Here is a 26,349-nt window from a genome sequence, read left to right as displayed (position 1 = left end):
GGTGGTGGCATGGGGGTGCATTTAACATTGTAAGCACCCATTAGGGTGCTTATACAATTAAAAATCATATAGGGGGGCCATTTAACATTGAAAAAACCCATTAGGGTGCTTATACAATTTAAAATCGCATGCATCGCATGCGGGCATATGGCATGCGATGCTATACAATGTATAAGATGCCATACGACTGAATATCGTAGGCGCCGTGCTAGGAAACAAGTACCAAAGTCCCTAAGGGGATCACTAATAATCAAAATATTTGCAATAGATTGTTTTTCCCTCTGAAACATCTGGGGAATTGTAAACAGAATTTCAACACATTTGTGCTTAGAATAAGGCAAGAAGAGGTATTTAGTACCCCATATTAATAGCATATTTTAGGCAATTGAAAATATACTTAAACAAACCCATAAGTGGTCTTCTCTATGACAACCTAGACATTACAGTGAGGAATGTGCTGCACCTGTACAATCACCTTATGATAACAGCCCCCCCCCCCCCTCCCGCGCCCCCAGTTTGCTCACATGACACCAAGCTGTAATTAGTCCAAGCTGGCTCCAGTTTTATTTCATTGCTTTTGAGCTCTAGCAGAACTTTCCAGGTCTTCACTGCTCTTTTTTATAGGTAATATTAATCACAAGCTTTTGTTTAGAGTGACTCCAGCTACAGTATGCACCAGATGTGTTATATCTTGTAGACGATAAAGAAGGACGTTCTTTCCTTTGCAAACATTGTACAGATGTGTCCTCATACGTTGTTAGTGCAGTCATGTCAAACAGCCTCTCTTAGTGCACCAGGTCTAGTGCCAAACGCAGGATTGTTAGAGGGGGGTTTCCAAATGTAATCCAAAATCTCTCACTCTGCAGCATATTGGAGTATACAGGAGTCTCTGGGAGTGGTAACAGCCCCGAAAATTAATCTTTTTATACACTGGATACTCAATGGAATACAGTATTAATATTTAACAGTATACAGCAGGCACGTCCAAACTGTGGCCCTCCAGCTGTTGTGAAACTACACATCCCAGCATGCCTTGCCATAGTTTTAGCATTCCCTAATACCAAAACTGTGGCAAGGCACGATGGACTTTAAGTTTTACAACAGCTGGAGGGCCATAGTTTGGCCATATCTGATATACAGTAAATGGTCTATAGCCTTGATGGAAAACCTTAACACTCCAGATGTTGTTGAACTACACATCCCAGCATACTCTACTACAGTTTTGCTATTTGGCCATGCTAAAACTGATGTAGGGCATGCTGGGATGTTTAGTTCAACAACAGCTGGAGTGTCAAGGTGAGCCATCACTGGTCTATAGTATAGGACAGGGGTTCCCAATCTTTTTTAAATCACAGCACCCTAGAGTATTTAAATGTTTCCACGGCACCCTGGGCTTCCCCGAAAATGCAGAAATATAAATATAAAATTAAGTAGATTGAGTTTATATGGGATTCTCAGGTTCAGTTATGTGTTTCTCCTGTCGGCTGGTCTCTGGTCCATTGCGATGTTTGAGGGCTCAGATCCACACGGTAAATGTGGTAGAAGAAGCTGGTACACTGGGCAAGTGCAGCAGCTCTGCTCTGTCCCATACACTGCATGGTGTGGTGGCAGCTCTACTGATCATATTATATACCAGTGCTATTGTTGTCCTAATTTAAGGCACTTGCCAAGGGGAGGGGGGTTTCTGGGCAAACAGAACCCCCCTCCCGTGTTTGCCCATGAGATCCCATGAAATTTTGCTTGTGCCAAGCGTCTATTATTCCTTAAAAATCATACTTCCCAACGGATCCGATACGATTTGCCGGCGGTCGGGATCCCGGCGGTCGGAATCCCGACACTGGAATCCCGACCGCCGAAATCCCGACAAGGGGGGGACATGGATCGCCCCCCCTTGCGGGCTCGCTGCGCTCGCCACGCAGCGGGCCCGGTGCCTCGCTACGCTCGGCATGCTATTTTATTCTCCCTCTATGGGTGTCGTGGACACCCACAGAGGGAGAAAGTTTCGGGATTTCGGCGGTCGGGATTCCAGTGTCGGGATTCCGACCGCCGGGATCCCGACCGCCGGCAAATTAACTGCATCCCTTCCCAACTGTCCCGATAACAGCGGGACAGTCCCGCTTTTTTGATACTGTCCCACTGTCCCGCTGTCCCTCCCATCGATGTCCCGTGGGTGGGGGGGAGGGCAGTTGTGGGGCCAGTTCACAGCCATGCACACAGGGGGGAAATCAAATGCTTTTTGCTCCTGCTCGCAGCACTGAGTGAGTCAAGACTCACTGCGAAGAATTTGTCCGGGACGCCTCTACATGGGCTGCTGAGTGGAATTACTGTTCAGGGCTGTGGTAAAGGTGAAACTCAATTCCCCCATCATTAAATGTGGTGGACCTCAATTACCCCTATCATTAAATGTGGTGGAACTCAGTTCCCCCTAACATTAAATGTGGTGGAACTCAGGACAAACGGGAGGGTGACACGTGTGCTTCCAATAGCCGTGCACCTAGCTCGGAGACATCAGCCCCCTGTCCACTATCCCTAACACACGGAGGTAATCTGAAGGACAGCCGCAGTGGCAGTGCGACGTCCAGAAGAGGAGTCCTAGTGTGAAAAGTGGATTTATAACATCAGGTGGAGAGGAGAGAAAAATTGCTTCCCCTGGAGGTCCGGTGAGCTCAAAGTAAAACTCTGTTTGTTCAAGTGGAAATAACTGTTTTTAAATGTGTATTGCAATTTTTGCATTTTTTATTATTTTTTCCTTAAAGAGGAAATTTTTTCTCTGATTTGGTTGGTGGAAATAAAGTATTGGATGTTTTAAGAAAAGTGCAAGGATCATATATATTTTTTTCCTCAAGAACTGTTTAATATTCCTCTGCATACCCTACAGAAAATCTGGGACATATACTCACCAGCGCTGCAGTTAGCCCTTAATCACACCATTTCAGTTCCCCCTACCATTAGAGGAGGTGGAACTCAGTTCCCCCTACCATTAGAGGTGGTGGAACTCAGTTCTCGCTACCATTAGAGGTGGTGGAACTCAGTTCCCCCTACGATTAGAGGTGGTGGAACTCAGTTCCCCGTACCATTAGAGGTGGTGGAACTCAGTTCCCCGTACCATTAGAGGTGGTGGAACTCAGTTCCCCGTACCATTAGAGGTGGTGGAACTCAGTTCCCCGTACCATTAGAGGTGGTGGAACTCAGTTCCCCGTACCATTAGAGGTGGTGGAACTCAGTTCCCCCTACCATTAGAGGTGGTGGAACTCAGCTCCACCCCGTTCCCCCTCACTTTAACCCCTATTTATGTGTGAATATAAACATTTTCTTTATTGTGTAAAATGCGCATTGCCACCATTACATTGTGCTGCATACACAGTATCTTAAGCTACAGTAGGTGTAACTTTATATACGCAAACAAAAGCACAATTTTGCGTCCTGTCCTTTTTGTAGGGCTGAAAAATTGTTTCCAACTGTAAGTTGGCCATTTATCTATAATCTTATTTGCAGTGCAGTCTTAGCATCCAATATCCTATTGCAGGATACGATAATAGGGCTGCAATGTACCAATGCACACATGCAGGAGCTCTGAAAGCCTCCTGCCCCTGTGATGTGTTCGGAGTGAAGACACCGGCGGTCTTTTCAATCCTCCTCTAGCAGGACCATTGTGCGTTCTATTGACCACGAATGAGTGGCGGCCATTCCCGGAATCCTCTCCCAGTAAATTTTGCAATCTGTAGCCCATATGTAACAGCTACCAACGTCATCTCCAGATAGCGGGAGCTGTGAGGACCAAACTCCAGAATGCTCTGCATTCAGCAGCTTGTTAGGTCTGACAGCATCACATCCCCCCCCCCCCCCCCCCATAGAAACCTATAAGGTTTCTGCAGCTAGTGTCATAAATGGGTGGTTAGGAGACAGGGCATTATAAACATACTGTATATATTTACATTATTGTGGTATCAAAAGTGTGTTATCTATAGGCATACTTGCCCATTTTTGAGAAATAGTTTAGAGAGAATATATATATAGCAATTTAATTTTGTACAGTGCCCCATTGAGGGGGCGTGTCATGCTCCACGTAAAGGGCGTGTCTAGTTCCATATATGGAGAGATTGTGAAAAGAGATTGTGAACGTGGCACCTAGAAGCGTGGCTGTGTACTGCTAAATCTGAGAGGGATCTTGTAAAATTAGTTATATACAAATGTAGATGACCCCAAAGCAGTTAGTAAGAGCTACTATACTTGGTAAAATGCTGGGAATTGGTGCTGATGATTCAATGTAAATGTATCTATCTCTTATTCCCTTTTCCCCCAGAATTGTTACAGTGTAATGTGGGCTATGTGAAATGAGGGAGATTACTAGACTAATGAGGGAGAGAGGGAGATTGCTGTTATTTCAGGGAGTCTCCTGCAGAATGCAGGAGGGGAGGTAACTATTACCGCTTTCAGACCACACTCCGAACACGGCTTATTGGCGTGTTCGCGGGGCCTAAACATGGGTCACGGTGCGGTTTGAAAGCGCCATGCTCAGAAAACCTGTGTTCAACAACATGGCTTTTGAACCCTGGTCTTTACCAGAGTCGGACACGGCTCTAACACGTGTCTATGTGCGGTCAGAAAGGCCCCGACCCGTGTCATCCGACACTGCTGTTTATGAAGTGCCGCTATTGGTGGATTTCTGTGAGGTCAGCAGTCTGACCCTGGAAATCATCAAGCAGCACGCTGGAGCTGCGGACCCCGGGACACAGGCACCATCCACACTTACATCCTGCTGCTACCCACTTTGGAAGCCTGCTTTCCAGCAATATGTCTTCTATCTGGACAGAGGTGAGGGAATTGCTCAACATAAGGGGTGAGGAGGAGATCTGCAGACAAATCACCGTGGCTATAAAAGGACACAGCAACAGGTGGTCAATAAGCTCAAGGCACTGCGGAAATTTGTGACATCATTATTGTGAGCGAAAATTTGTGACATCATTATTGTGAGCCAGAAAAAAAGTCTATTTTTAATGACACACATAGGTTTTAAAGCACGGACCCGGGTTCAGTGTGTAAGCACCAATCCTAGGAAAACCCGGGTTAAAGTGCAGTGTGAAAGGGGTATGACACGGCTCTCCGCAAGGACAACCCCGTGTTTAAAATGCAGGGTCGGACACGGGTTTGCGGTCTGAAAGTAGTATATGATGTAACAGTGTAATGTGGGCTAGGTGACATGAGGCATAGGTGCCGATTCTGTGGGTGCTCAAGGGCCTGAGCACCCACGGAAATTGATGAGCACCCACGGGCCTGAGTCCCGCTGCTGGGCCGCCATATTAACTTGCTAATTTGCGGCTGCCGCACCCACATTGCCGGACCCACCACCTGGGAAACAGTATGCCGGGAAGAGTGTATTCTGTCTGCGGAGTACCTGCACTGTGGGGGCATTTATGTACCTGCACTGTGGGGGCATTTATGTATGTGGAACAATGTTGCCGTAATTTGAATATTGGAGACTGTGCTCCGTAATATAAATTGGTATTATTTTGTGGCCACACCCCTTCCCCATGAAGCCACTCCTATATATTTTTGGCTTGAGCACCCACCAGCAAAAACATAAATCGGCACCTATGACATGAGGGAGATTGCTAGACTAATGAGGGAGAGAGGGAGATTGATCTTATTTCAGGGAGTCTCCTGCAGAATGCAGGAGGGGAGGTAACTATGATGTAACAGTGTAATGTGGTCTAGGTAAAATGAGGGAGATTGCTAGACTAATGAGGGAGAGAGGGAGATTGCTCTTATTTCAGGGAGTCTCCTGCGGAATGCAGGAGGGGAGGTAACTATGATGTAACAGTGTAATGTGGTCTAGGTAAAATGAGGGAGATTGCTAGACTAATGAGGGAGAGAGGGAGATTGCTATTATTTCAGGGAGTCTCCTGCGGAATACAGGAGGGGAGGTAACTATGATGTAACAGTGTAATGTGGTCTAAGTGAAATGAGGGAGATTGCTAGAGTAATGAGGGAGAGAGGGAGATTGCTGTTATTTCAGGGAGTCTCCTGCAGAATGCAGGAGGGTAGGCAACTATGATGTAACAGTGTAATGTGGGCTAGGTGACATGAGGGAGATTGCTAGACTAATGAGGGAGAGAGGGAGATTGCTCTTATTTCAGGGAGTCTCCTGCAGAATACAGGAGGGGAGGTAACTATGATGTAACAGTGTAATGTGGGCTAGGTGACATGAGGGAGATTGCTAGACTAATGAGGGAGAGAGGGAGATTGCTGCTATGTCAGGGAGTCCCCTGCAGAATGCAGGAGGGGAGGTAACTAATATGTAAGTGTAATGTGGGCTAGGTGACATGAGGGAGATTGCTAGACTAATGACGGAGAGAGGGAGATTGCTCTTATTTCAGGGAGTCTCCTGCAGAATACAGGAGGGGAGGTAACTATGATGTAACAGTGTAATGTGGTCTAGGTAAAATGAGGGAGATTGCTAGACTAATGAGGGAGAGAGGAAGATTGCTCTTATTTCAGGGAGTTTCCTGCAGAATGCAGGAGGGTAGGCAACTATGACTATAGGCAGAGCAGGCTGCTCATTTCTACACAATACAATGATGGTATACAGTCATTAGATCGATACAGACATGGGCCGACATGAATTGGGTTGACCACTGTAGGTAGACATGGATTACGTCAACACCTGAAATAGGTCAACATGCCTAAGGTCAACATGGATGGAAGGTTGACACAAGCATTAGGTCAGCAATGGCTAGGTCGACAGTCAAAAACCAAAATGGGCCGGCAGGCGGTATATTATGCCGTACCGTTCACGTGAGGGTATGTGGTACATTTAGACAGTGTCCATGTCAATATTTGGACTAATTTTTTTTTGCGTGTGTTGATCTTTCATCCATGTCCACCTTAGGCATGTCGACCTATTTCAGGTGTCGACATAAGCCATGTTGACCTTCATTGGTCGACCCAATGCATGTCAACCTAATGTTGGTGAACCCAGTTACCAATACAATGAAGTTGCCCCCTGAGCAGAATACAGGAATATACCTCTGTCTGCTAAGGGGTTAAACATGTTGGCTCTGCAACAAAAGTCTCATAACGGGTCACAGTTGCACAGAAAGAATTTGTGAGCATTTTTGTGGCAATGTGGTTAGTTGTTTCTGCAGTAACCTGGGGATGGAGAGGGGGGGGGGGGGGGGGGGGGGCAGGAGAGGGGGGAGAGAGAGATATCCTTAAGATGTATATAAGTAATAGAGAACGGCCTTCTATACACAATAGCAGCACAGCCAGGAGCCAGCCCTGCACTAACTTCCAGCACACTTCTCCTTTATACCTGAGCACACACCTCTCTCTGCCATGAATGACTCCCCTATGGGCAGCAGGCAGCAGGATTAGCAGCAGATCTGGGGGAACCCTATGCAGGTCAGGATCCGCACTGCTGCAACTTGCATCTGTGTAATATGACCCAGGGGACGTATTCATTGTAATACGTGAGCAACTTGGCTGCCTGGAGGAGAGAGCCCAGGCTGTGCGCACAGCTCCCAAGTATCACTGCCTCTGCCACATCAGTCTGCTGCTCAGTGCTACCATGGCAGGACACGGGCAACCCCTGCTGCTGCTGGCCTGGACACTCGCCCTGCTGGCTGGGGTTCTGCACTGCTCCCCAAGCTGCCCCCCCGGAGACCGAGCCCTGGGTAAGAGCACTGCGAGCTATGGGATTGCACGTGTTGGATAATAACTTATATACTACTATAGCAACTTGCTAGGAGTGTGGTACCTCACTGACACGTGGGTAATATACTCTGTAGTGTGTATTACTCTAGTATGTACAGTATCATGTATAGAACTCTCCCTCTCCCGCTCTCTCTCTCTCTCTCATTTCGACCTTTTTATTGTAGAACTAGCCATTGTCGCCGTAATGCATGTGTCGACCGTCCAACCCTGTTGACCTTAGCCATATCGACCTGCTTCATGTGTCGACCTAAGTTATGTCGACTCCATGCATGTCGACTGAATATGTGTCAACCTAACGACTGTATACCTGGATTGAAAGGTTTACCGTGTCTAGGTCGATACAAGCAATAGATCGACTTTGACAAAATGTCTACACAGCGGTTGACATGGAAAAAGTTGACACAAAAAGGTTTTTATGGTTTTTGTGTCAATGCTGACATAAAAAAAAACAACGCATGTCAACCTTTTTATATGTCAACATTTTTTTTTATTTTTATGGGTCAATTCAGTTGACCCAATTCAGTTGGGCCTGACGTGTTGCATTGAGTTATAGCCAAATGACGTCCTGGTGATGGCGGCACCCGATATCGTTCAGTGTGGATGCACAATATTGGCCACCTATGGCCGATATTGTTAACTATATTGGTCACTGCAAGTTTATGGTTGGCTAGTGTGTATGGGGTATAAGTCTTGGAGAGAGATACATTTGGTGGAGATAAAGTACCAAACAGTTGTCCTTTTTCAAACAGCCATTCTAACATCACAGTTAGTAGCTGATTGGTTGGTATCTGTGGCCCTTATTCTGATCGGTGCGGCCGGATCCGAATATGCGGCCAGGACCGTGCGTGCGAAACCCCGCCTTCCATACGGATCGCCAACTCTGTCCGTACGCGTTAAGAAGCTGGCCGAACGGACCGCATGTGTATTTTTCATGGAATACGCCTCCTCCATCTCAGGGAACCTCCCCCATCATTCGATGGTCGCAGAATGCAGGACCGAGTGGTCCACCAGCTCCCGCAACCTTAGACCACATGGACATTTTTCCATGCAAAAGCAGGGATCTGGGCGGGCAGCTGACATCCGGCGATGTCATATGTCCGCCCCCTACACGTGCGTCACGGCCGCATTACCATACGTACGCCCAGCGTTTGCATGGGAACGCCCATGAAACGCGGGGCGTATGCATATGGTAATGAGCCCAAATAGCCCTTCACGCCCCTCTCCACCCCCTGTTCGGAGTGTTCACATTTCATGCGGGATTTGGCCGTACGCCCCGCTCGCACATGCGCAGAGACGCCTCTGCACATGCGCAGACACAAAACATCGGCGGCACGAACGCACGCGGATATTACCGCACCAACCAGAATAAGGGCCTGTGTCCAAATCGAGTCAACATCTCAAATGAAGATAATCAAGATTGTATGGTTCTGGGCTTTGGGGAGCTCAAGGGAAATCACATAGTCAAAATCGTACACAGCCAAAATCTCACTGTGTGTATACACCTTAGGTCTTGGAGAGAGACAAAGTATCAGCTGTGTCAGATTAGTTTAAGGCTACAATGATGCAATGTGCATTATTTGGTCCCACTGACCCCCGCCAACAGGGGGACGGGTGTCAGAGGAGAAGACCAGCGTTCTGGGAGGTTTGCCCACCTATCCGGGTTTGCACCCCTATCCGGGCAGGGAGGGGGACCCGATTTCTGGGACCCCCCTGGCCATTCTGGTAGCGTAGGTAACCCTGAAGTAAACCAAAGCGTTGTAATGTGTCTTTTGACCCAAAATTAAGATTTCTCTAGAGCTACTGTAAGCTTATCCTCCTCTGTGTGATGGGTAATCACAGGGCTCATTCCTTTTATACAAACGTAGCCAGAGGGTGTAACAGAGTTTAATGACCCTCTCCTCTGAGTAGGGATTTTTACCATGGAATCAATTCTGTGCCAGTGATGAAGTGATCCCAGTGGCCCACCATTCAGTCACACAGCCAGTATGGTGACACGCCCCCAAGGGCAGGGTTATTGCACAATGCAGTTCTAGGACATGTGTGACCAGCACTTCATTTGTGCAGATGGTCAAGTTATTCAATTATAGGTCCAGATAAGTGGTGATTGTCCAGACTTGTTTTACTGTCCATTAATTGGAATGTGGAGGATTTACCTGGACCATTAAATCGTTAACCTCTAGTAATTATACCACAACATGTTTTCACTTTGTTGAAGAATGTTTGTGATTTAAAAAAAAAAAAAAAAAAGAAACCGAAAACATTTAAATATATTCTCCTGTGTGGAATTTTGAGGTGCATCTTTCCCTGCACTACTTTATAATTTGCTTTTTGTATTGTAATTCTCATTTCATAGGCCCAGGTGAGTGACACTGCCATGGTGCCTGGAGGCTTAGGGGGCCTGCCTCTCTAGGACCTTGGATTGGGGGCAGCAGGGGTGTAACAGCTTGAGGACAATGGATAAAGTAATTAAATCTTCCCATTGTAGGACATATAGTATACAGTACATCCCTATGACAAAATGCACGTCCAGTCCTACTGACACATTACCCTCCTCCACAAATATACCAGTTTCCCTGGTGCTTTCTGCACTTGATGGCAAAATGTAAACTAGCGGCACTATCATGTGACATCATGTGAACTTGTGTGGGATCACTACAATGTGGCATATTGTGGCCCGGTGACTCTACAATGTGGCATAAAGTGAACTAGGGACACTACAATCAATATTGCATTATGAGTACTGGAGTCATTATAATGAGGCATTATATGAAACAGTAGGCCCTACATTGTTGCAGAAAGTGTACTTGGGCACTGTGTGGCATAATGTGTACTGGGGCAGTGTGTGGTATTAGGTGTACTGAAGGCACTACAATGTGGCTTAATGTGACTTACGTGACGTGCAATGTGGGATCATTCAGGCTGGAGGCACTGTGTGGAACAATGTGAAGTAGGGTACTACCATTATGCATAAAATTAACTGGGACAAAACTAAGGGGCATAAAATGAACTAGGGCACTACAGTGGGGTATAAAATTAACAAACACTGTCTGGAAAAGCATTGGGTACCCTTCAAATGTTTCCTATTGCCCACAAAGTTCTAGTTGCCCTCATGGGACTTGTTGATTACATAGGGCTGATCCATATGAATAGGTAGATTGAAAAAAAAAAAAAAAAAACAGGCCAGGAAATTAGTGCAACATACAGATGTGTCCTTCCTCATCGCTGCTGCAGTCACGTTAAACGGTCCTAGTCACACATAGTAGTGAGTTTACTATTGCCGAGCATCTTTTTCATGCTATGTATATCAGACGCACAAGCAGACTGATTAAAGTGGAACACACTATAACACAGCATTTCGTATGCGAATACAGCTGCATTCGCACATAGAATATAGGCATGCCGCATATCGTTTTAATCGGCAAAGTCTGCTTGTGCATCTTGTTTACATTATTTTCAGGGAAAAGATGCCATACATCTTTTTTCTCTAATATGTAATATGAGGCTAGTTTACACATCTACTAGGAATTAGACAAATAATTTAACAGGATGATAAAGTGCCTTGGGTACTCCCCTCTCCCCCCCGCACATGATATCATGACGTCATGACAAGGGGATGGATAGTGAGCACCTTCTGTTTACTATGAAGTTCCTGGTTGATGGCTGACCAGGCTGCAGTCTATCGTTACATGGACCCAGAAAGGCATATTCAGCCACTGTGCCATCCCCTAGGCCAGTGAGGCCCTGCAAGCTGGGTAGTGGGACCTCTTGCACACTTCTAATTAATATTTTTCATATGCGGTACAAATGCCTTTAACCCCTTCCTGACAGAGCCAGTTTTTGCGTTCCTGACAGAGCCCTTTTTTTCAAATCTGACATGTCTCACTTAAGTGGGGATAACTTTTTTTTGCTTTTACTTATCCCAGTGATTTTGAGATTGTTTTTTCGTGACACATTGTACTTCAAATTAGTGGTAAATTTGGGTCGATACAGTCTGTGTTTTTTTGTGAAAAATACCAAAATATCGTGAAAAAATGGAAAATTTAGCGATTTGCAAAATGTTAAATTTTCTGCTTGTGAGACAAATAATCTTACCACTCAAAATAGTGAATAACTAACATAGACCATATGTCTACTTTATGTTGACATCATTATTTCAACTTCCTTTTAATTTTTTGGGACACTAGGAGGCTTACAATATGAATAGCAAATTCTCAAATTTTCAAGAAAATTTCAAACACTGATTTTTTTAGGGACCAGTTCAGTTCTGATGTAACTTTGAGGGACTTGTATGTGAGACACCCCCATAAATGATGCCATTTCAAAAACTGCACCCCTCACAGTATTCAAAACAGCATTTTGGAAGTTTGTTAACCCTTTAGGTGTTTCACAGGAATTAAAACAAAGTGTAGGTGAAATTTCAAAATTTCTTTTTTTTTTGCAGATTTGCAATTTTAATACATTTTTATAAGGAACACAGTACATTTTACTAGAGAAATGTGACTAAAAATTGATTCCCCCAATTCTTTTGTTTTCATAAATATCCTATATGTGGCCCTAGTGTGCACGGTGACCAAACCACAGGCTTCATAATAGAAGGAGCACCTACTTGATTTTGGAGCCTCCTTTTTATGAGATTATTTTTTAGGCACCATGTAGGTTTCAAGGCACCATAAGATGCTAAAAGTTAGGAACCCCCCCACAAGTGACCCCATTTTGCAAACTACACCCCTCAGGGAATTCATCTAGGGGTATAGTGTACATTTCAAACCCCCAGGGGTTTCACCAATTGTGGTACAACTGGGCAGTGAAAATGAAAAATTATTTTTTTTACACAAAAATGCAGTTCTGGCTCCAAATTTGTCATTTTCAGAAGGTATGAAGGAGACAAAGCACCCCAAAATCTGTGCCCCAATTTCTCCCGAGTACGGCAATGCCTCACATGTGACCAAAAAATACCAGTTGGGTGCATGGCAGGACTCAGAAGGGAAGGAGTGATTTTTGGATTTTGCAGCTCAGATTCTGGTGGAATTTTGGTGGGTGCTATGTCGCATTAGCAAGACCCCCCAAGCACCAATACAGTGGAACCCCCCCACAAGTCACCCCATTTTGCAAACTACACCCCTCAGGGAATTCATCTAGGGGTATAGTGTACATTTCAAACCCCCAGGGGTTTCACCAATTTTGATACAAGTGGGCAGTGAAAATGAAAAATTACATTTTTTTACACAAAAATGCAGTTCTGGCTCAAAATTTTTCATTTTCAGAAGGTATGAAGGAGAAAAAGCACCCCAAAATCTGTGCCCCAATTTCTCCCGAGTACGGCAATGCCTCACATGTGACCAAAAAATACCAGTTGGGTGCATGGCAGGACTCAGAAGGGAAGGAGTGATTTTTGGATTTTGCAGCACAGATTCTGGTGGAATGAATGGTGGGTGCTATGTTGCACCAATACAGTGGAACCCCCCCACAAGTCACCCCATTTTGCAAAGTACACCCCTCAGGGAATTCATCTAGGGGTATAGTGTACATTTCAAACCCCCAGGGGTTTCACCAATTTTGATACAAGTGGGCAGTGAAAAAGAAAAATTACATTTTTTACACAAAAATGCAGTTCTGGCTCAAAATTTTTCATTTTCAGAAGGTATGAAGGAGAAAAAGCACCCCAAAATATGTGCCCCAATTTCTCCCGAGTACGGCAATGCCTCACATGTGACCAAAAAATACCAGTTGGGTGCATGGCAGGACTCAGAAGGGAAGGAGTGATTTTTGGATTTTGCAGCACAGATTCTGGTGGAATGAATGGTGGGTGCTATGTTGCACCAATACAGTGGAACCCCCCCACAAGTCACCCCATTTTGCAAAGTACACCCCTCAGGGAATTCATCTAGGGGTATAGTGTACATTTCAAACCCCCAGGGGTTTCACCAATTTTGATACAAGTGGGCAGTGAAAATGAAAAATTACATTTTTTTACACAAAAATGCAGTTCTGGCTCAAAATTTTTCATTTTCAGAAGGTATGAAGGAGAAAAAGCACCCCAAAATATGTGCCCCAATTTCTCCCGAGTACGGAAATGCCTCACATGTGACCAAAAAATACCAGTTGGGTGCATGGCAGGACTCAGAACGGAAGGAGTGATTTTTGGATTTTGCGGCTCAGATTCTGGTGGAATTTTGGTGGGTGCTATGTCGCATTAGCAAGACCCCCCAAGCACCAATACAGTGGAACCCCCCCACAAGTCACCCCATTTTGAAAACTACACCCCTCAGGGAATTCATCTAGGGGTATAGTGTACATTTCAAACCCCCAGGGGTTTCACCAATTTTGATACAAGTGGGCAGTGAAATTGAAAAATTACATTTTTTACACAAAAATGCAGTTCTGGCTCGAAATTTTTCATTTTTAGAAGGTATGAAGGAGAAAAAGCACCCCAAAATCTGTGCCCCAATTTCTCCCGAGTACGGCAATGCCTCACATGTGACCAAAAAATACCAGTTGGGTGCATGGCAGGACTCAGAAGGGAAGGAGTGATTTTTGGATTTTGCAGCACAGATTCTGGTGGAATGAATGGTGGGTGCTATGTTGCACCAATACAGTGGAACCCCCCCACAAGTCACCCCATTTTGCAAAGTACACCCCTCAGGGAATTCATCTAGGGGTATAGTGTACATTTCAAACCCCCAGGGGTTTCACCAATTTTGATACAAGTGGGCAGTGAAAATGAAAAATTACATTTTTTTACACAAAAATGCAGTTCTGGCTCAAAATTTTTCATTTTCAGAAGGTATGAAGGAGAAAAAGCACCCCAAAATATGTGCCCCAATTTCTCCCGAGTACGGAAATGCCTCACATGTGACCAAAAAATACCAGTTGGGTGCATGGCAGGACTCAGAACGGAAGGAGTGATTTTTGGATTTTGCGGCTCAGATTCTGGTGGAATTTTGGTGGGTGCTATGTCGCATTAGCAAGACCCCCCAAGCACCAATACAGTGGAACCCCCCCACAAGTCACCCCATTTTGAAAACTACACCCCTCAGGGAATTCATCTAGGGGTATAGTGTACATTTCAAACCCCCAGGGGTTTCACCAATTTTGATACAAGTGGGCAGTGAAATTGAAAAATTACATTTTTTACACAAAAATGCAGTTCTGGCTCGAAATTTTTCATTTTCAGAAGGTATGAAGGAGAAAAAGCACCCCAAAATCTGTGCCCCAATTTCTCCCGAGTACGGCAATGCCTCACATGTGACCAAAAAATACCAGTTGGGTGCATGGCAGGACTCAGAACGGAAGGAGTGATTTTTGGATTTTGCAGCTCAGATTCTGGTGGAATTTTGGTGGGTGCTATGTCGCATTAGCAAGACCCCCCAAGCACCAATACAGTGGAACCCCCCCACAAGTCACCCCATTTTGAAAACTACACCCCTCAGGGAATTCATCTAGGGGTATAGTGTACATTTCAAACCCCCAGGGGTTTCACCAATTTTGATACAAGTGGGCAGTGAAAATGAAAAATTACATTTTTTTACACAAAAATGCAGTTCTGGCTCAAAATTTTTCATTTTCAGAAGGTATGAAGGAGAAAAAGCACCCCAAAATCTGTGCCCCAATTTCTCCCGAGTACGGCAATGCCTCACATGTGACCAAAAAATACCAGTTGGGTGCATGGCAGGACTCAGAAGGGAAGGAGTGATTTTTGGATTTTGCAGCACAGATTCTGGTGGAATGAATGGTGGGTGCTATGTTGCACCAATACAGTGGAACCCCCCCACAAGTCACCCCATTTTGCAAAGTACACCCCTCAGGGAATTCATCTAGGGGTATAGTGTACATTTCAAACCCCCAGGGGTTTCACCAATTTTGATACAAGTGGGCAGTGAAAATGAAAAATTACATTTTTTTACACAAAAATGCAGTTCTGGCTCAAAATTTTTCATTTTCAGAAGGTATGAAGGAGAAAAAGCACCCCAAAATATGTGCCCCAATTTCTCCCGAGTACGGAAATGCCTCACATGTGACCAAAAAATACCAGTTGGGTGCATGGCAGGACTCAGAACGGAAGGAGTGATTTTTGGATTTTGCGGCTCAGATTCTGGTGGAATTTTGGTGGGTGCTATGTCGCATTAGCAAGACCCCCCAAGCACCAATACAGTGGAACCCCCCCACAAGTCACCCCATTTTGAAAACTACACCCCTCAGGGAATTCATCTAGGGGTATAGTGTACATTTCAAACCCCCAGGGGTTTCACCAATTTTGATACAAGTGGGCAGTGAAATTGAAAAATTACATTTTTTACACAAAAATGCAGTTCTGGCTCGAAATTTTTCATTTTCAGAAGGTATGAAGGAGAAAAAGCACCCCAAAATCTGTGCCCCAATTTCTCCCGAGTACGGCAATGCCTCACATGTGACCAAAAAATACCAGTTGGGTGCATGGCAGGACTCAGAAGGGAAGGAGTGATTTTTGGATTTTGCGGCTCAGATTCTGGTGGAATGAATGGTGGGTGCTATGTGGCATTAGCAAGACCCCCGAAGCACGGTGAAATTATGAACCTAATATTCCATAGATGTGTGGTATATTTTAAAACACTCCTTTATACATAGGCCGGGTTTGTCGGGGCAAGTGTCACACTGGAAAATAGTTTGCTTTCTTATTCCCTTTTTATAGCAAACTTTGCACCTTTTTTGTGTCCTGCCCTTTTTTCCAGTGGAGGGGATTTCATCAGGAAAATGCTGCCCTGGTACAATACGGGGGCCAGTACTAGAAGTACTGGGGCCCTCTGCCTGCTGGTTCCCAAATATTAGGCCCTTTATGACTTCCTCTTGAAAGTGCATAAATGTCCCCCTCTGGCCGGTAGAACGGAATAGCACGTAAGCGTTATACAGTGCCATCTGGATGATATACACGGCCACCTTCTTGTACCAGATTTTTGTTTTCCGCAGGGCACTGTACGGCTTCAGTACCTGATCTGAAAGATCCACTCCGCCCATGTACCTATTGTAATCCAGGATACAATTAGGTTTTGAGGTGTGGGTACTGGTACCTCGTACAGGGACGGAGGTGGTACTGTCTCCGTGAATTGTTGTCAGTATAAGGACATCCCTCTTGTCCTTATATTTGACCAACAACATATTTTCGGTGCATATTCCCCTGCTTTCACCCCTTCTCATTACTTGGGCAATGTGCGTTTTTGGGAGGCCTCTTTGGTTCTTGCGCACAGTACCGCAAGCTGCTGTACCTCTTGAACCAAGGGCCTTAAACAGGGGGATGCTGGTGTAAAAGTTATCCACATAGAGGTGATAACCTTTATCCAGGAAGGGGTGCACTAAATCCCAGACAATTTTCCCACTAACACCTACGAGGGAGGGGGGGCATTCTGGCGGTTCAATTCTTGAATCCTTCCCTTCATAAACCCTAAACCTGTGGGTGTACCCTGAGGTGCTTTCACACAGTTTGTACATTTTTATGCCATACCTTGCCCTCTTACTGGGAAGGTACTGGCGGAATTTAACCCTTCCTTTAAAATGTATAAGGGACTCGTCGATACAAATAAATTTTTCAGGGATGTACACCTCTTCAAATTTGGCACTGAAATGATCAATGACCGGCCTGACTTTGAATAGCCGGTCAAAGGTGGGATCATCTCTGGGTGGGCACTGTGCATTATCGGTGTAATGTATAAATTTAAGGATCGTCTCAAATCGAGCCCGGGGCATGGCCATACGGTAAAATGGAGTACTGTACAGAACATCTGTACTCCAATATTGCCTAATTTCTGGCTTTTTTACTATGCCCATATGAAACACCAGACCCCAAAACGTCATCATCTCTACTGCATCTACAGGGGTCCACCTAGCAAATGATGACGTGGGGTTTTGAGCAATAAACTGCTGGGCATATAAATTAGTTTGGTCCACCATTAAATTTATAAAATCATCAGAGAAAAATAATTTGAAAAAGTCAATTTCTCTGAGACCTGTGGAATCAAATTGGATTCCTGGCATGGCCAAAAACTCAGGAACCTGGGGCTCAAAATTGTCTGGTGGTGGGGTCCATACGAGATCAATTATTGGGGGGGGGGTCTCAGCTGCTCTACGGGGGCGTCTGTGAGGGGGTCCCTCATCACCAGAGGAGGAAGAGGAGCTTAAGGCGAATCCTTCAAATTCCCCGCTTGCATCACTGGCTGTGTCAGAGTCAGAAGCAAGCAGGGCATATGCCTCCTCCGCTGAATACATTCTCCTGGATGACTGGGAGGACATTTGGGAGGACATTTGGGAGGACATTTGGGATGCCATTTTTATTTTTGTGTTACTGGTAGTGAAATGTTTCAACACGTGTATAGTGTAGGGGGGGGTACAAACTTTATTTCAATCCGGGGGGTATGTAGTGTGTAGTGTGTATGTGGTGCAGAAAAAAAAAAATACTTTATACCAATAAAAAAAAAAAAAATGAAGGGGTTAAAAATAAAAAATTTAAGGGGTTAAAAAAAAAAAAAAGGTCCTGCGCCAAAAATTGAGCACAGATGTTGGTCAGTAACGTCTGTCACTGAACAGCGCTCAAAGGCAACAGGAATTTGATAAAAAAAAAAAAAATATAGATCAACCCTGTGCCGAAAAAGATGATCAGTGATGTACGTCACTGATCAGCGCACAGCGGCCACAGGACACCCACAAAATCACAGTGTGTGTAAAAAAAAAATTAAAAAAAGACCCCACAGCACACACACAAAAAAAAAAGGTGATCAGTGATGCGACACTGATTACCAGTGAGGTGCAGCAGGTGCACAACCTTTGGTGCAACTGACAGGTATATATAAAAAAAAAAAAAACCTCTGTACCCCCAAAAAAGTTGCTGATCACCTCAGATATAGTGATCAGCACAAAAGGCGGGGGCAGCAGACAAAAAATTTAGCACTCTCTATCACTCTCTGTCACTATCTCTCTCTATCTCTCTATCTCTCACTATCTATCACTCTATGACACTGCAGCAGCAGCAGTGACAGGTATATCTATATATAAAAAAAAACCTGCGCCCCCAAAAAGTTGCTGATCAGTTAATTTATACTGATCAGCACAAAAGGAGGGGGCAGCAGTCAGTTATATCAAAAATATATAGCACAATCTGTCACTATCTCTCTCTATCTCTCTCTCTCTATCTCTCTCTATCTCTCTATAACTATCACACTGCAGCAGCACAAAATATAGCACTCTGTCACTAGGCCTCTCTATCTATCTATCTCTCTCTCTCTATCTCTCTCTATCTATAACTATATCACACTGCAGCAGCACAAAATATAGCACTCTCTGACACTATCTCTCTCTCTATCTCTCTCTATCTCTCTATAACTATCACACTGCAGCAGCACAAAATATAGCACTCTGTCACTAGGCCTCTCTATCTATCTCTCTCTCTCTATCTCTCTCTCTCTATCTATAACTATATCACACTGCAGCAGCACAAAATATAGCACTCTCTGACACTATCTCTCTCTCTATCTCTCTCTATCTCTCTCTATCTCTCTCTATCTCTCTCTATCTCTCTCTATCTCTCTATCTATCTCTCTCTCTATCTCTCTCTCTATCTAGCTAGTACACTGCAGCAGCACAATTTCACAGGAAGGCACAAGTAGTAACAGGATCCAGGAAGCAGTGATGAAGCAGCGATCAGGTAAGTATGGAGCAAGCTATGGAGCAAGGTTCTGGTCAGTATGGCGGCAGGGAGGTACGGTGACCGCACTGCACGCTATTCCAGACCGGAATGGCGTCTGCAGTGCAGTCACCGTTAGTTTAAATCCCCCTCCTTGGCTGTGATTGGTCCGTCGGTCCGACGAACCAATCACGGCCTTTGGGGGCGGGCGGGGTGCGGTGGGGTGACACCAGTGTCACCCTTACACCCCGCGGTGATTGGTGCTGTACTTTACAGCACCAATCACCTCTGATCCCGTGTCACCGGCGAACGTTATTCGCCGGTGACACAGGAAAACGCTGTAATTGGCTGTTCACACTGAACAGCCAATCACAGCGATCGCCGACGGGGGGGCGGCATCGCAGCCCCCCCTGGGCATGCACGGACATGTCTGCTGTCAGGGACAGCAGACATGTTGAAACTGTCACCGCGTCTATAGACGCGGTGACAGTTAAATGCCATGACGTACATTTACGCCATGTGTCGGGAAGTACTTCCCGACCATGACGTAAATGTACGTCAATTGTCGGGAAGGGGTTAAACAGAACACACGTCAAGAATAAAAAACAGCACGAACCAGAGAGTCATACCCCTTTCACACTGCACTTTTAAAACGGTATATTGCCGTTTTTTTTCCATTTTAAAACGTTTAAGGCTGCAATGTAAAAGTCGTGGTGGTTTTGAGTCTGTGTTAAGGGCGCTGAATTATAGGTATCTGCAGCACTGGTCACTATGGTTACTTCCCTAGTAACCGAAAATGACAATATGGAATTAATGGTGTTGAGTGACTTTGTGCGCTGACACCCTTCCACTAATACACCGTGGTAAATAGCTAGATGGAACCACCTTAATATTTAACACCACCTCTTAGTGAATATAGAGAAATATAGAGTAAATATACTCTATAGAAGTATAGAGAAAATATACTCTCCTTATCTTACTTTTCTTCACCTCATCAGAGGTTCTCCATGTAAGTTAAATGGGGACATGAAAGACAATAATAGTTCGAAGGGAAAATAGTGTGATATTGCAAGTATAACAAATTTATTCACAACAATAAAACATGCACAAAATATGTTAATTACAGTAAAAATCTTCTAAAAAAGACCATATAAGTGGGTCTCGAGTTTGGATGGAGGTTTACCAGATTTTGGAGTTAGAAAAGCCTGTAGAGGGATCTTTTCCTCAAGTAAGGGCCACTGGTCTTCCGGATAAACCAGGCCTTCAGGCGTCTCTCCCGTCCGTTGATCTGGATTCCTCACACCCAAAGTGCCAGCTTGCTGCTACGCGTGTCAGAACTTCCTTGTTCCTTCCTAAAGGACCTTTGATAAAGTTGTCTGTGGACAACGAAACGCGTCAGGCCAGGTGTTTCAGTCTGACTTTGGGACTCAAGAATACTGATCCTATATTTTGGACGCTGACAGTACCATCCTCACTTGGACCAACTCCCCACTTTCCAAATCCCCCCAAATCGGGACGACTATCTGGATACCATCAGGGATACCACCACCTGCTATTCACCGGATTGCCTTAATCAAGGACTCAGACCAAGCATCCTTATTCCATCAGGATTCGTTCTGTTTTTCCGGTCAGGTTTATGGACACCCGCCACTCCAGTGTTCCCCATTTCCATCTGGGAAGTCTGTGATTCATCCATCCGTGGGAGTATTCGTAGGAACAAGTGAGAAATTGAGCCAATATCAATCCCAATTTCATGAGCCCAATTCAGGCTATACACCAACTTGTTGTTGTTGTTATTAATATGCAATTGCTACTTTTATCCTATATTTTATCTATGTTTATATAGTTAAAAAAATAAATTAACACATTTTTTACCCAATTGGTCATAACCTGTCAAAATTGTATTATTATTATCTTAGCGCTCCACCACCCTTTTTCCATTTGTGCTACGTGTGTTTATCTGGGGGCTGACCTCCCCATGGTGTGAGCAGCTTACCAAAACAACTCACCCAGAAGCGCCTGAAATATACCCTTCCCACCTAGGTGGCTGAGTATATACATTTTTCCACTCAGGGATAAAACTGGAAAAATGCTGCGTTTAGCTCTGTCAGTCCATTTTCTGTTGTCAGGCATTGAAAATTTGTGCAGTCCAATGGTGCCCATACACTGTGCCATCGCATCTTATGGTGCCAAAAGTGCCCTCTTCCAGCACCCGATGTTGGGTGTTGGAAGAGGGCTGGTGGTGAACGGTGGAGTAGCGTAGTGCTGTGAAGGAGATACGGTTGTATTGTGGACACCACTTAGGTCGACAGTCATTAGGTCGGCACCGTTGGGTCGACAGGTGGCAAGGTCGACAGGTGTCTAGGTCGACATGGGTGAAGGTCAACAGGTGTCAAGGTCGACATGGGACAATGTCGACATGGTTTTAGGTCGACACAGCGTTAAGTCGACACAAGTTAGGTCGGAAGGTCGACATGGTTTTTTTACTGTTTTTTTGAGCCGACATGTGCCGACAGGCGGTACTTCATGCCCTACCATCCACTAGGGCGTGGTGGGAGAATAAAATAGTGTGCCAAGCGCAGCAAGGCACCGTGCCCAAAGCATAGTGAGCGTAGTGAGCAATACGAGGGGCTGCGGTTGACTTCCAACTGTAAAAAAAAATGTCGACCTTACGATCTGTCGACCTAACCCATGTCGACCTAACGCTGTGTCGACCTAAAACCATGTCGACCTAAAACCATGTCGACCTTGCCACCTGTCGACCTTCACCCATATCGACCAAGACACCTGTCAACCCAACGGTGTCGACCTAATGACTATCGACCTAAGTGGTGTCGACAGTACGATCCACACCCCTATGAAGGAGCTCTGTCATCGGCAGGGCTCAGTGGCGGCGGCAGAATTTGACATTTTTTTTTTAAAACCACATGCGATCGCTCATGCAATTGGATGACTATTATGTGCAGTGCACAATATCTATCGACGCAACATGTGACCAGCGGGCCCGCACATCGTGTCAGGGGACCCATTCGATTTATCGCACAGATGTGGATGAAATGGAAGGATTGCATGCAATATCGCCCTAGTGTATGGGCAGCACTACATTGTACGGCAGGATAATTCATGTTCAAGTTTAAACCTGTTGTTTTTTCCAAACACATTTGAATGTGATGTGTTGTGGACACAGTGCAGACGCTGACAGTGTAGATAAGCTCGATAGCTGTGACCTCATTTCTCCTTTTCTCCCTTGAAGCACAGTTCAGACTAAAGACTGCAGGGAACTCATTATTAAACTGTGCTGACAAGTTAGGATCATTTCTGTCCCATTCCCTGGATCGTTTTTCCCACTTATTGCTCAATTCTCCGTTGTGAAAAGTCGTTGGTAATGTCCTCCAGGGTGAGTGAGCTGGTCCTAGAGAGACCTTCTCATGCAAGAAGACTGCTGATTGGCTGCAACAAGTATAAATAAAACTAAATATATATTTATAAACAAATGCACTACGGAACGTAATTATGTATCAAACTTATTCACAGTGGGGGAAGCGTGTTGAGTTTGCCAGAAAATACTTAAACCTAATAAACACACTTTCATAGGAAAAAAAAAAACCCACATCATTATGTACGTGTGTATATATATATATATATATATATATATATATATATATATATATACATATATATATATATATATATATATAATTATGTAATCAGGAATGGTGTTCCGGGCATACTGCCGCTTCTCACTCCTCACTTGAAATACAGCAGCAGCGCCAATACCTGGCCGCGATAAGCAGTGGGGGTGAAGACTCTGGCACTGACTGCAGAGAGAAGCCACACTAGGGGGGGGGGGGGGGGGGCTATTCTGGTTTATTCGCAGCCTTTACCAGTCCACCAAACCTCTCCTTGTGAGTGATGGCCTTACCGCCACCCACTCGCCGCGTGTGTTTTATATAAACATCCATTCACAGCCTGCAGGGGAACACCCACATCATTCGATGGTCGGGGACCATCGAATGATGTGGAAGGAACACGCACATCTAAGGTTGCTCAGAGCATGCGTGTGCACTCTGAGGGAAGTGGGCGGGCAGCTGCCCCCCCCCCCCCGCACCATTGGCTCATTAGCATGAGAACGCCCAGCATTCTCATGGGAATGGCCATGAAACGCTGGCCATTCTCATATGCAAATAGGCCGTCCCACGCCCCCCTTCTCCCTCAAGGTTGGGTGCGTGCCCCCAGCATCTGCACATGCCCAGAAATGTGTCTGTTGATTTAGCAAATCCGTGGTATCTTTTAAAAAATTTGATTGAGATTGGATGATAGGTTGTAAAAAATAATCCAGATATTTGGCAGGAACAGAAACAAGTCAATACCTTATGGATATTATTGGTCGCCCTGGTGGGCAGACCTTATCCTTGTGGATTTCTGGTAATAAATAAAGTGAAAGGTACCACGGGTAAAATCGATTGTCAAAGCTTTGACAGTGATGGAGTCAATAATTTTATTCCAATGAGCCTGTAAGAGAATCTGGTCAATGTCTCGCTTTGGGTGCCGGACTTGTTCCCGACAGTCGTTTACCCGACGTCGGGATCCCAACTGTCAAAACGCTGACAGCCGGGTGCCGGACGGCCACCCGCTATTTTCCCTTGTGCGAGCCACTGTGCCCGCAGCGTGGGGAGCGCAGCGAGCCCGCAAGGGGCTTTTTTGTGCTCACTATGCTGTCTGACTCCGGGCAGTCGGGATCCCGATGTCGGGATAATGACTGTTGGGATCCTGACTGTCGGAGTCCCGTACCACACCCCTCGCTTTTACTGATCAGTTGGATTGCCCGTTAATTGAGCATATACTTGAACGTCATATAACTGTCTGCCTTACATTATTTTTACTAAATACGCTCCATGCTCTAGGCCGGTGTATGTCAAGTCCGCTGTGTTATAAACCTCTCTCTTCTTTATGCTTTGCAGGGAGGTGCGCGGATCCCGCGTCAGCAAAAGGTGAGTGTTTTGTATTTTAAAGAGAAACTAACCTCAATCTTTTTCCATTTCTCTTGTTTACATGAGAACCAGTTAGGCCGATGCCGATATTTGTGCAAATGGTCAATGTGCATGTACCTAAGTCGTTAAACAATTTGTACAGCGCCTGTCTCTCCTGAGGCGTGCACACTCAGAGGCGTAGCAGTGATTGGAGCAAAATGGAATTGGGTCCACACACACACGTCACATTTGCAATGTTTTGGCTGAAAATCACACGTGTAATAGGGTTCAAAGTTTTAGACCAATGCAGAAATCACTTGTGATTTCTGACATTTTTTTAGTAACAGGAATGTGCGATGTTTAGTGAAGGTGCAGTTTTTGGTAACAGGATTGTCTGATTTTGTAGTAACGGGAGTGGGCGGTGTTTTAGTAATTTGTTTTACAAATGACCGGGTTTATATCCCCCTCCCCTGTAGTCCTGGTTTCCCAAACGTCAGTCATTAGAACTCCCCTTAGCCAATCAGGGATGTCTTTCAGAGGAGCTCCGCACCTAATTGGATGTAGTCCTGGCTCACTCAAGGTTGCGAGTAGGGGAAAAATAATTTAATGCTGAATGATTTTCCCCGTGTGCATGCCTGCGTTCAAAATCCAGATAGGGGAACCACACCCACTGCCCCCAACTGCCATTCCAAACAGACTCACTGGCAGTTGCAGTGCTTCTCCTATTTGAATTTTGAACTGTGTGCAGCCCCACCTGCAATGTGCTTAACAAGGATTGCTGAAATTAGCTGGATTGGCGATTAGCAAGTCGAATGATTTCTCCACTGTGTGCAGTCTGTGGGTGCAATGGGAGCAGTCAGAGACACCTTCACCTCAAATGCTTGGGGTGCGTTTTCCCTGACACACCCAGAAAATGGCCGGTTTCCACCCCCAAACGCCGGCCTTACTGCCAATCGACTTGCATGTGACCAGTTATAAAAAAAGTAGCAGGATTTTATCACAGGATGGGCTCGTGCATGTGTAGTATGGGCTGCACGCATGTGCAGTCTATCGATTATCGCACACGCCTGCTAATTCGCAGCTGTGTGAAAAAGGACTGAATAACCCCCACAGTGCCAACCTATCAGCTTCTGTCATTCAAATTTTGATAAGCCTCCCCCACTTTATCTCCCAATTATCTGCCTGTATGGGAAGGTTCCAATTCTTAACTTCTAATCTTGGTAGGACAAGTAGGACCGATGACGCTTTCCTAGATAAAGGCCAGAAACTGCCATTCCTGCAACTCTGAGTATTCTGAATTTATCACAATTTTTTTTACAGATAATATGAGCCAGTCCCTGAGACAAGTATAGTGGAAAGGGTTAATAGAACTGTGGGGTACTCATAGTACAGTGCTTATCAGTAGATTACATGCAGTACCCTGCATAGCTGTGACTAAGCAGAGTACAGATTGCAAGGTTTACAAAGTCAAGTTCATGTAACATCTGGTGGACCATAGTCACGGGAATACACAGTGGGAGAGGGATATATGGACAGGGAATATAATTCTAACAACAGTCATCGCAATTTTGTGTTGTGTATATACTTGCCTACTCTTGAAAACTACTTTCAGGGAGATTATAGTTGGTAATAGAATTTTGCACAGCGCCCCACTGAGGGGGCGTGTCATGCTCCACCCAAAGGGCGTGTCTAGTTCCCTATATGGAGAGATTGTGAAAAGAGATTGTGAACGTGGCACCTAGAAGCGTGGGTGTGTACTGCTACATCTGAGAGGAATCTTTTAAAATGACTTATATACAAATGTAGATGAGCCCCAAAGCATTTAGTAAGAGATACTATACTTGGTAACGTGCTGGGAAATGGTGCAGATGATTCAATGCAAATGTATCTGTCTCTCATTCCTTTTTCCCCAAAAAGTGTAACAGTGTAATGTGGGCTAGGGGAAATGAGGGAGATTGCTAGACTAATGAGGGAGAGAGGGAGATTGCTGCTATTTCAGGGAGTCTCCTGCAGGATGCA

General features: G+C 45.1%; 1 protein-coding gene across 1 annotated transcript in view; it reads left to right on the top strand.

Annotated features, from left to right (window-relative positions):
* Positions 1-7,282: 7,282 nt before the first annotated feature.
* The window catches only part of CPZ (carboxypeptidase Z), a 74,748-nt gene continuing 55,681 nt past the window's right edge, over positions 7,283-26,349 (top strand). Inside the window, exons 1-2 of the mRNA XM_083151911.1 lie at positions 7,283-7,673; positions 24,322-24,351. Of these exons, the coding sequence (XP_083008037.1) occupies positions 7,568-7,673; positions 24,322-24,351 (136 nt within the window). The 5' untranslated portion in view covers positions 7,283-7,567. The remainder of the gene's footprint in view (positions 7,674-24,321; positions 24,352-26,349) is intronic.

Source organism: Crinia signifera, chromosome 1, assembly GCF_055691185.1.
Source record: "Crinia signifera chromosome 1, ASM5569118v1, whole genome shotgun sequence".
In the NCBI taxonomy this organism is placed as follows: domain Eukaryota; kingdom Metazoa; phylum Chordata; class Amphibia; order Anura; family Myobatrachidae; genus Crinia; species Crinia signifera.
The sequence above is the reverse complement of the archived record's forward strand: the minus strand, read 5'-3'. Positions and strand labels throughout refer to the sequence as shown.